The following is a 12077-nucleotide window of genomic DNA, read 5'->3' on the forward strand; positions in this document are numbered from 1 at the left end:
TTGGGATCTTAATTTGGTTCTTCAGGTTCTGCAGGGTCCTCCTTTTGAACCTCTCAGGGACGTTTCCCTTTCCCTCCTTTCTTGGAAAGTGGCCTTTCTGGTGGCAATTACCTCTATCCGGCGTGTGTCGGAATTAGCGGTACTTTCTTGCCGCTCTCCTTTTTTGGTCCTTCATCAGGACAAGGTAGTTCTGCCATCCTTCTGCCCGAGCCCAGCTCACCCTCGGGAGCGGTCTTTGGACAAGCTGGACCTAGTCAGGGCATTGAGAGTCTATCTAGCCCGGACGACTTCCTTGCGGAAGTCAGACTCTCTGTTCATCACCCAGCCTCAAAGGCCACTATTGCGCGCTGGATCAGATCGGCAATTTTGGAGGCATACCGGGTCAAGCATGGAGTGGCCCCTCCAGGGATCAGAGCGCACTCTACCCGGGCGGTGGGTGCCTCCTGGGCGGTGCGCCACAGAGCTTCCACGCTGCAGCTTTGCAATGCTGCAACGTGGTCATCGGTTCACACCTTTGTGAAATTCTACAGGGTCCACACCTACGCTTCGGCGGACGCCAGCCTAGGTAGAAGGATTCTGCAGGCTGCGGTGGCGAGTCCACTGGCCTGATGGAAGTTTGTTTCCCACCCCAGGGACTGCTTTGGGACGTCCCATGGTCTCTGTGTCCCCCAATAAGGCGAACGAGAAAACAGGATTTTTTGGGTTGCTTACCGTAAAATCTGTTTCTCGGAGCCTTCATTGGGGGACACAGCACCCTCCCAAGTTCTACAACTCCTGTTCTTATGTTTGTCGATTTGTTACAGTTGAGTTGTTTGTTCTGTTGTCAATCTATTCTGTTACTTCTCCTCTGCTTTCTCTCTAACTGAGGAACTTCCTGCCGGTCGGTGGGGTGTACACTGCGGAGGAGGAGCTAACCTTTTTTTGTGCATAGTGTCAGCCTCCTAGTGGCAGCAGCATACACCCATGGTCTCTGTGTCCCCCAATGAAGGCTCCGAGAAACAGATTTTACGGTAAGCAACCCAAAAAATCCTGTTTTGACTGACTCTGAAAAGTCAAAAATTGAAATGTCTTGCAGAGGGATGCAGTAGTCTTGAAATTGCCAAACTTTTGAAGCGTGATCACCGAACAATCAAGCGTTTCATGGCAAATAGCCAACAGGGTCACAAGATACGTGTTGATAAAAAAAAGGCGCAAAATAACTACCCATGAATTGAGGAAAATCAAGCGTCAAGATGCCATTTGCCACCAGTTTTGCCATATTTCAGAGCTGCAACTTTACTGGAATATCCGAAAGCTCAAGGTGTGCCATACTCGGGGACATGGACAAGGTAAGGAAGGCTGAAAAATGACCACCTTTGAACAAGAAACATAAGATAAAACGTCAACTGGGCCAAGAAATATCTTAAGACTGATTTTTCTAAGGTTTTATGGACTGATGAAATGAGAGTGACTCTTGATGGGCCAGGTTGATTGGGCCCGAGGCTGATCAGTAAAGGACAGAGAGCTCCACTCCGACGCCAGCAAGGTGGAGGTGGGGTACTGGTATGGGCTGGTATCATCAAAGATGAACTTGTGGGACCTTTTCGGGTTGAGGATGGAGTGAAGTTCATCTCCCAGACCTACTGCCAGTTTCTGGAAGACACCTTCTTCAAGCAGTGGTACAGGAAGAAGTCGGTATCGTTCAAGAAAAACATGATTTTCATGCAGGACAATGCTCCATCACATGCATCCAAATACTCCACAGCGTGGCTGGCCAGTAAAGGTCTAAAAGAAGAAAAAATGACATGGCCCCCTTGTTCACCTGATCTGAACCCCATAGAGAACCTGTGGTCCCTCATAAAATGTGAGATCTACAAGGAGGGAAAACGGTACACCTCTCGGAACAGTGTCTGGGAGGCTGTGGTGGCTGCTGCACGCAATGTTGATCGTAAACAGATCAAGCAACTGATAGAATCTATGGATGGAAGACTTTTGAGTTATAGGTGGCTATATTGGTCACTGATTTTTTTGTTTGTTTTTGAATGTCAGAAATGTTTACTTCTAAATTTTGTGGTATATTGGTTTACCTGGTGAAAATAAACAAGTGAGATGGGTATATATTTGGTTTTTATTAAGTTGCCTAATAATTCTGCACAGTAATATTTACCTGAAAAAACAGATATCCTCCTAAGATAGCCAAATCTAAAAAAAAAAAACACTCCCAACTTCCAAAAATTTTAAGCTTTGATATTTGAGTCTTTTGGGTTGATTGAGAGCATAGTTGTTGTTCAATAATAAAAAGAATTCTCTCAAATACAACTTGCCTAATTCTGCACGCAGTGTAATTGTAAATGAAATGTTCATTTCTAGTACTTGGCTGAAAACCTTTTGTTGGCAATGACTGCCTGAAGTCTTGAACTCATGGACATCACCAGACGCTGTGTTTCCTCCTTTTTGATGCTCGCCCAGGCCTTCACTGCGGTGGTTTTCAGTTGCTGTTTGTTTGTGGACCTTTCTGTCTGAAGTTTAGTCTTTAACAAGTGAAATGCATGCTCAATTGGGTTGAGATCAGGTGACTGACTTGGCCATTCAAGAATATTCCACTTCTTTGCTTTAATAAACTCCTGGGTTGCTTTGGCTTTGTTTTGGGTCATTGGTCGTCGTTTCATACTACAGATGGACAATCAGTTTGGCGGCATTTGGCTGGATCTTAGCACACAGTATGGCTCTGAATACCTCAGAATTCATTCGGCTGCTTCTGTCCTGTGTCACATCATCAACAAACACTAGTGATCCAGTGCCACTGGCAGCCATGCATGCCCAAGCCATCACGCTGCCTCCGCCGTGTTTTACAGATGATGTGGTATGCTTTGGATCATGAGCTGTACCATGCCTTCTCCATACTTTTCTCTTTCCATCATTCTGATAGAGGTTGATCTTGGTTTCATCTGTCCAAAGAATGTTCTTCCAGAACTGTGCTGGCTTTTTTAGATGTGGTTGTTTTTTTTTTTTTTTAGCAAAGTCCAGTCTAGCCTTTTGATTCTTGATGCTTATGAGTGGCTTGCACCGTGCAGTGAACCCTCTGTATTTACTTTCACGCAGTCTTCTCTTTATGTTAGATTTGGATATTTATACGCCTACCTCCTGGAGAGTGTTGTTCACTTGGTTGGCTGTTGTGAAGGGGTTTCTCTTCACCATGGAGATTATTCTGCGATCATCCACCACTGTTGTCTTCCGTGGGCGCCCAGGTCTTTTTGCATTGATGAGTTCACCAGTGATTTCTTTCTTTCTCAGGATGTACCAGACTGTAGATTTTGCCACTCCTAATGTTGTAGCAATTTCTCGGATGGGTTTTTTCTGTTTTTGCAGCTTAAGGATGGCTTGTTTCACCTGCATGGAGAGCTCCTTTGACCGAATGTTTCCTTCACAGCAAAACCTTCCAAATGCAAACACCACACCTCAAATCAACTCCAGGCCTTTTATCTGCTTAATTGAGAATGACATAATGAAGGGATTGCCCACACCTGTCCATGAAATGGCCTTGGAGTCAATTGTCCAATTACTTTTGGTCCCTTTAAAAAACAGGGTGGCACATGTTAAGGAGCTGAAACTCCTAAACCCTTCATCCAATTTTAATGTGGATACCCTCAAATGAAAGCTGAAAGTCTGAACTTCAACTGCATCTGAATTGTTTTGTTTAAAATTCATTGTGGTAATGTCTAGAACCAAAATTAGAAAAATGTTGTCTCTGTCCAAATATATATGGCCCTAACTGTATATATAGATTTGGAGATATAGATGTGTGTGTATATGTGTGTGTGTGTGTGTATACATATGTGTATATATGTGTGTGTGTATATATGTATATATATATATATATATATATATATATATATATATATATATATATATATATATATATATATATATATATATTCATAATTTGTTATAACTAACCATAGATAGTCATATTCAGTCAGCTGTCATATGCCTTTAAAAGCGGGATTTAACACGTGCCAGACAGAAGTGTGTCACAAGCTCCACCCATTGGTGACCTTGTCATGTGATAGGAAGGTGCAAATAGGTTATGACAGCCAGGGGTCTGCAGAAGAAAAAATAAAAAGTTGAAATCATCCCTCATATTCCCCAAAAAATATTTGGTATCGCTGCATTCAGAAATGTCCGATCTATCAAAATATACAGTAATCAGATCAGTGACCTGCGTATTAAGAAGAAAAAATTGAAACGCCAGAATCTTATTTTTTGTTTTTTACGGCCGCCGCAACATTGCTATGAGGTAATCAAAACATCATATCTACCCCAGAATGGTATCAATAGAAACTTCCGTTTAGAGTGCAAAAAAATTGCAATCGCCCAACTCCAGATCTCGAAAAATGAAAATGCTGCCGGTCTTGGAAAATGGTGACAAACGCGAAAACTTATTTTCATGAAAATATCTGGAAAAAAAAAAAATGTTTTTGCCAAATTCACAGCACTTGAAATTTTTTCCCATTGGCAGTACGTAATATGGTAAAATCAATGGTGTCATTGGAAAGTGCAACTCGTCCCTCAAAAACCAAGCCCTCATGCGGCTCTATTGAAGGAAATCTATAAAAGTTATGGCTCTTATGGAAGTATGGGAGGAAATAACTGAAGATGGCGTGAAGGGGTTAAGAGATGGGACTCATTGCACCTTTTTGTGAAATTAAAGGCAATAGTCTTGATATGGTTGCGTAAATGGAGGAAAGTCTAGTTTTAGGTAGCTTTTCTCCTCAATTTTCGGTATCAAAGTAATGGCATAATGAGGGGATGTCTGCTGAGCGTTGTACTGAGGAGACCTCTTAAATGTTGTGGTGGCTGGTTGGGGCTCGCGCTGTTGTGGTTTGCTGATTTGTTTATTATGACTTCAGGGAATGTGGCCTATTATTGACCCTCAGCTCCGCAGCCTTGGTACAACTCTAGTGGCGTGCAAGAATGCCTAACAGTGTGCCTGGTGGCATTGCACTGACTGTAAAATAAGTGTTGAAAATGTTATAAAGAAATAAGAGAAAAAAGGTCAGCTCACCCCTTAGATGTCCAGGAACCAGAGCATGGAGAGTCTGTAGTGCAGCAGGATTAGAAATCGATAAAGGGGGTAATCCAGCTCTTCCTTTAAAATCCATCAATTATTGACGCAATACTTTAAAATCCAGCATAATCTCATACAGCATAAGTGTCACCAGTCTCCCCAGGGACCCGTAAGCAGACTCGTTTCGAGCTTAGTGGCTCTTATTTATTGCTAATGGATAAGAACCACTGTACTCGAAACACGTCTGCTTACGGATGCCTGGGAAGCATTTTAAAGTATTGCTTCATTAAATGATGGATTTTAAAGGAAGAAAGAGCTGGATAACCTCCTTACTCTGTCGCCTAATTGGGGGACACAGAACCTTGGGTGTTATGCTGCTGTCCACTAGGAGGCGACACTATGCATAATCTGAAAAAGATTAACTTTGGCTCCTCCTCTGCAGTATACACCCCTGGACGGCGTCAGCCTTCTCCAGTTTTTGCTTAGTGTCGCAAGGAGGCACACCTTTTTTCTTCTGTTTTTTTTTCCTTTTTTTCACGGAAATACAGATGAAGAAAAGTGGGTCTCCAGCGAGACTCCCGGCATGGCTCCCTCCTCGGTCCCCTATTAGGGGTACCCGGTTGAGGTTGAGGTGGTTTTTTTCCCCATGTCGCTCCCTCCCCAGTCCCTCGGGTCCTGGTTCGAGGTCGAGACCCCCCTCCTTCCCCAACACCCTTAAGGGGTCTGGGTTGAGGTTGAGGCGAGGATGAAGACCCCCTGACGGTGACAGACGCACCCTCCCTAATCCCCCGCAGGGGGTATTAGGTTGAGACGCCTCAGGTAGGGTCGGAGATCAGGCAGCATTCCGCAGCTTCCAGGGACCCCAGGCCGGCTGAGGGATCCTGTGGGGGCCGGGGGAGGGTGCGGACTGGATGGCACAGCAGAAACAGGACTTTTGATGCGTCCCTGTCTCTGCAGCAGCAGCGGCTCCATAGCCCTTCAGGGGCCCCCCATACAAAAACCGCTACCCCTGCTACCCCCACCGCTATCCAGTCGACCGTTCTGGGGGGGTCTGGTACAAATCCGCCCCCCCCCCGGACTACCGCGCCGCTCTGGAGCCCTCCTGGGCATCAGGCTTCAAATTTAGACCGCGGCTTCGGCCTAGCTGAAGCCGCCGCCTTTTCCCCGCCCCCCGGCCCGCCCCCCGGATGACCAAAATGACACACTGGAGTGTCATAGAAGGGGCGGATTGAGGCAGAAAGGGAGCGTTTTTACACAGCCCAGCGCGCCCTTTTCAGCTCTCCGCCCCCTCCTCCCTCTCCTCAGAGCCCCGGTGGCCATTTTTTCTGGATGAGATCCAGGAGAGAAGCATCACAGCGGTCTCCGGGGGGCACAGAACTTGGATCTGTCGGCGCTGGACCTAGGGGCACACCGGTGGGGTAAGCTCACAGCTGGGTTCTCATTACTCAGCTGTGAATCTATACTTCCTATAAGGCTTTCTGTGGGTTCCCTCTGCGTAGCCACCCCTGTACGATCCCTAATAGCTAGCCTCTGTGCACTATGCCGGGCTCAAGGAAGAGAACCAGGCAGGAATGTTTCTATGCATTCTGCACAGCCTGCAAAGCCACGCTCCCTAGTGGCAGCACGTATCCGCACTGCCGGGACTGCATCCAGAACTCTGGGTCAGAACCCCAGGGAGTCCCTACTGATGCTTCAGTGTCACATGCCACGCCGGAATGGGCAACTCAGATGTCTCAGTCTATGTCACAGTCCATAGACAACCTAACTGCTACATTGCTGCAAGCTCTGCAGAGTCGGGCCCCGGCTATGGACGGTACACAGCAAACGGACAGCTTGTCTCAGGAACATGCTGCTTCCGACTCTCACAGACGTAAGCGGACTCACAGGTCTCGATCACCTGAGTCGCACTATAGCACAAGGTCGTCCCCCTCTAGGGAGAGACAGCGTCATTCCAGATCTCCTGGGCAGTCCCCTGCCACAGACAGACAGTGCAATTTACCACAGGGATCCCCCACCACAGAAGACCCCCGCCCCAGGTCGCCCTCCAGGGATCACCTTAGTGAGGCACAGGATTCGGAGGGCATCTGTGACTCCGACTCAGATAATGAAACGGTCAGGTCCGTGGTACCTTCTCCCCCTAGCAATACAGCGCTAGTTGAGGACATAATTTCTTCTATTCATCGGGTGCTAAAAATTCCAGAGTCGCCCCCGGAAGTCCCAAAACATAGGATTTGCTTCGAAAGTGTTCAAAAACCACCTAAGGTCTTCCCTAATCACGATGAATTTGAGAAAATACTTACCAAACAGTTTGCGCAGCCTGACAAAATATTCGCTAATCGCAAATATCTGGAAGCGAAGTACCCCTTCCCACAGGAAGACACCAAACAATGGGCAGATCCACCTGAAGTGGACCCTCCGGTTTCTAGGCTAGCAGCGCAGACTTTACTCTCTCTGCCGGATAGCTCAACCCTCAGGGACGCAGCAGACCGGCAAGTAGAACGCATGGCTCGTTCTATTTTCGAAGCGGCAGGCGCCTCTCTGGGCCCTGCGTTTGCTTCAGTTTGGGCAGCCAAGGCCACCCTAGCTTGGGCCAAAAGACTACAGGAGGGTCTTCAGGCTTCAAATCCTGAACTCTCGGACGAAGCGGTCCAGATGGCAGTGGTAGCAGACTACATGATTCATGCAGCCCTGGATTCCGCCAGAGGTGTAGCGGGAATAGCATCAAACGCCATCACGATCCGACGCATCCTCTGGCTGCGAGAATGGAAAGCGGATGCGGCCTCAAAGAAGTCCCTCACGCGACTTCCGTATTCTACTGGTAGACTTTTCGGCGAAAAGTTGGACACCATGATAGCCAATGCCACCGGGGGTAAGAGTACCTCTCTCCCTCAACTGAAACCGAAACGCACGTTTAAACGAAGAAACCAGACGCGATTCCGATCCTTTCGGAATTCCTCGGGCTGGTCCGTTTCGCGCCCAGTGCAAAACCGCAACCGTTCTCCACGCAGAGACAACCCACGGACGCAGCAGCGACCGGACAGGGCTTGGCAGTCGAAAGCAGGCCAAGCGAAACCCAAAGGAGGAAAACCTCAGAATTTCACTTCATCATGACTCGAGACCTCCGGAAGACACCCCACCAGTAGGCGGCCGTCTTTTACTCTTTCAGCAAGTCTGGCTGCCTATTACAGAAGACAGGTGGGTCAGGGAAATAGTGTCTTCCGGATACAAGATAGAGTTCACTTCCGTTCCACCGAACCGGTTCTTCCTTTCTGTTCCTCCAACACCACCAGAAAAGGCTCGTGTCTTCCACCAAGCGGTTTCCTCTCTCCTTCAATCAGGAGTTGTGGTGCCGGTTCCTGCGAACGAGAGATTCCGAGGATTCTACTCAAATTTGTTTGAAGTCCCCAAGAAAGGAGGCGGCGTCCGACCCATACTGGACCTAAAACAGCTCAACAATTACGTACGAGTCCGTCATTTCCGCATGGAGTCCCTCCGGTCCATCATTGCATCCACGGAGCAGGGAGAATTCCTCGCCTCCATAGACATACAGGATGCGTATCTCCACATACCAATTGCTCCCGCCCACCAAAGGTTTCTCAGGTTCGCGGTCAACCAAAACCACTACCAGTTTGTCGCCCTTCCGTTCGGACTCGCCACGGCTCCAAGAACGTTCACCAAAGTCATGGCGGCCACCATGGATGTCCTGCACTCAAGAGGCATTCTAGTCGTCCCGTACCTGGACGACCTCCTCGTCAAGTCTCCCACTTTCAAAGACTGCGAGGTCAGTGTCTCAATCACTTTAGACACTCTGAGTCGCCTGGGATGGCTAGTCAACCTACAGAAATCGTCGACCATCCCAACTCGGACTCTAACATTCCTGGGAATGGTATTCGACACCGCCAGCGGCCTGGTGCTCCTTCCCAAGGACAAGACATTGGCCATCCGTCTGGGAGTTCGCACACTCCTTCGCAGTCCTCCTCGATCTCTCCGGTTTGCCATGAGAGTCCTCGGCCGGATGGCAGAAGCAATAGAGGCAGTGCCATTTGCCCAGTTTCACCTCAGGGTCCTTCAACTAGCCATACTCAGATCTTGGGACAGGAACCCCTTCTCCCTCGACAGGGAGTTCAGGTTAACGTCATCAGCCAGGAGGTCCCTGCATTGGTGGCTCAAACCAACCTCGCTTACACGAGGGAAGCCATTCCTCTCAGGACAATGGAAGATCCTGACTACCGATGCAAGCCTGACAGGCTGGGGGGCGGTACACCTACATCACAGGGCACAGGGCAAGTGGTCACCGAGGGAAGTGACATTGCCCATCAATGTTCTGGAAATCAGGGCCATTCTCTTGGCACTGAGAGCCTTTCATCACTTGCTTGCAGCCTCGCACATACGGATACAGTCGGACAATGCCACGGCTGTGGCATACGTGAATCACCAAGGCGGGACCCGCAGCGCCCAGGCGATGAGAGAAGTGGCTCATATCCTCCGCTGGGCGGAAGACACAAGGTCGGTACTTTCTGCGGTACACATTCCGGGTGTAGAAAACTGGGAAGCCGACTACCTCAGCAGGCAAGGAATGGACTCGGGGGAGTGGTCTCTCCATCCCGAGATTTTTTTACCAGATCTGTCAACGATGGGGAACCCCGGATGTGGACCTAATGGCATCCCATCTCAATGCCAAGGTTCCCAATTTCATGGCCAGGACACACGACCCGCGGTCGCTCGGAGCGGATGCCCTGGTCCAGGACTGGTCCCAGTTCCGACTCCTGTACATTTTTCCACCCCTCCCCCTAATAGCCAGGGTCGTGAGGAAGGTCAAGCAAGAGGGAGTTCCGACCATCCTCATCGCGCCAGACTGGCCCAGACGTACTTGGTACGCCGACATCGTCCAACTTACGGCAGACGCCCCCTGGCGTCTACCCGACCGCCACGACCTTCTGTCTCAAGGTCCGTTCTTCCACCAGAATTCAGGGGCCCTCAATTTGACGGCATGGCCCTTGAAACCTGGATTCTAACCCAGGCAGGTTTTTCACCGGCAGTCATTGCAACTATGATCAGGGCAAGGAAGCCTGCCTCCGCCAAGCTCTATTATCGTACCTGGAGAGCCTTCTTTTCTTGGTGCGAATCTCATGGACAAGTCCCACTCCCTTATTACCTCCCGAAGGTACTAGGTTTTCTTCAATCGGGCCTAGATGCCAAGCTATCCTTAAGTTCGCTTAAGAGTCAGGTGTCGGCGCTTTCAGTCCTTTTTCAAAAGCGCATTGCTATTAAACCGCAAGTAAGGACTTTCATCCAGGGAGTTTCCCGATTGGTTCCTCCCTACAAACGTCCGATGGATACGTGGGACCTCAATCTGGTCCTGACAGCATTGCAAGCTCCACCCTTCGAACCTCTTAGAGAAGTTCCACTCTCCATTCTGTCTCAGAAAGTGGTTTTTCTAGTGGCTATCACCTCGTTACGCAGAGTGTCGGAATTGTCAGCACTTTCCTGCAGACGACCTTTCCTAGCCTTTCACCAGGACAAGGTGGTTCTCCGTACGGTACCATCCTTCCTTCCGAAGGTTGTGTCCAACTTTCACCTTAACGAAGAGATTTCACTGCCTTCCCTTTGCCCGGTTCCGGTCCATAGAGTGGAGAAGGCTCTGCATACGCTTGACCTAGTCAGGGCATTGCGGATTTACGTGTCCAGGACTGCACCTTTCCGGAAATCCGATTCCCTCTTCATTCTTACGGAAGGTAGTCGCAAGGGGTTGCCGGCTTCCAAGGCTACCCTTGCCAGGTGGATCAAGTCCACCATACATGAGGCCTACCGACTTAACAGTTCCCCTCTTCCGGCCGGTATCACGGCACACTCTACACGGGCAGTAGGGGCCTCCTGGGCCATTCGACATCAGGCTTCGGCACAACAAGTGTGCAAGGCGGCCACTTGGACTAGCCTACACACGTTTACGAAACACTACAGTGTTCATACCCAGTCCTCAGCGGATGCGAGCCTGGGTAGACTGGTTCTGCAGGCGGCAGTACCCCAAGTCTAGGGGACTGTCAGCACAATATTCGTCCACTGCTTCCCACCCAAGGACTGCTTTGGGACGTCCCAAGGTTCTGTGTCCCCCAATTAGGCGACAGAGTAAAGGAGATTTTTGTGTACTCACCGTAAAATCTCTTTCTCTTAGCCTTTAATTGGGGGACACAGCTCCCTCCCTGTTGCCCTTACGGGCCGTTGTTTCCTGTTGAGTTCTCATATTGTTCTTGAGCTCGTACATAGTAGCCTTCTTACAGGCATGGTTATGTTATTTGGTTACGTTCCTCCTTATGCTTTGGCACAAAACTGGAGAAGGCTGACGCCGTCCAGGGGTGTATACTGCAGAGGAGGAGCCAAAGTTAATCTTTTTCAGATTATGCATAGTGTCGCCTCCTAGTGGACAGCAGCATAACACCCAAGGTTCTGTGTCCCCCAATTAAAGGCTAAGAGAAAGAGATTTTACGGTGAGTACACAAAAATCTCCTTTTTTCAATTGAAAATGTCATGTTTACACCAAAATGTTAAAAATAACCCACCTGCTTGACCCTCATACAGCTACTACAGGAAAATAATGAATGGAGGCAGGAATGATTGTGCATGCGGGTTGTGTATTTGGAATGTTCTAGTATCGTTTTAATGGTCGTGAACCATTGTGACCGCTGTAACATTTGGTTCTGTTGTTCACCATTTCAATTGTTTTCTGGTGTTCATAGGAGAGAACGCTTACTTCCCTTCGAGGAGAAATGGCTCAAATCAGCAGCGACACAAGTAGGAAACGGCCACCTGTCGACCACCATTCACCTGAGGACCAGCCTCCATCAAAGAAAGGTATCTGTTTAAATCAGGAAAGTTCCAGAAATCCATTTTCCTATGTGTCAGTGCAAAGGCAAAATGCTGCAAGCCGCAAACGTTATCGCCTGAAAAGAAGAAAGTCTGGGTTTTCCAATGATGTAAAATGGCGATGATCTAAAAGCGCTTTATAAATCTGCCGGACTTTTCATTTATACTT

The 12077-nt window shown here is 48.6% G+C and overlaps 1 protein-coding gene across 5 annotated transcripts in view; it reads left to right on the top strand.

Moving 5' to 3' along the window:
- The window catches only part of KIF20B (kinesin family member 20B), a 257621-nt gene that overhangs the window by 131973 nt on the left and 113571 nt on the right, over window positions 1–12077 (top strand). For all 5 annotated transcript variants that reach the window (XM_073585893.1, XM_073585891.1, XM_073585894.1 and 2 more), the window contains exon 19: window positions 11782–11896. In XM_073585893.1, the coding sequence (XP_073441994.1) occupies window positions 11782–11896 (115 nt within the window). The remainder of the gene's footprint in view (window positions 1–11781; window positions 11897–12077) is intronic.

The sequence above is a fragment of the Dendrobates tinctorius genome, unplaced genomic scaffold, assembly GCF_039654945.1.
Source record: "Dendrobates tinctorius isolate UK_male_01 unplaced genomic scaffold, ASM3965494v1 ptg000089l, whole genome shotgun sequence".
In the NCBI taxonomy this organism is placed as follows: Eukaryota; Metazoa; Chordata; class Amphibia; order Anura; family Dendrobatidae; genus Dendrobates; species Dendrobates tinctorius.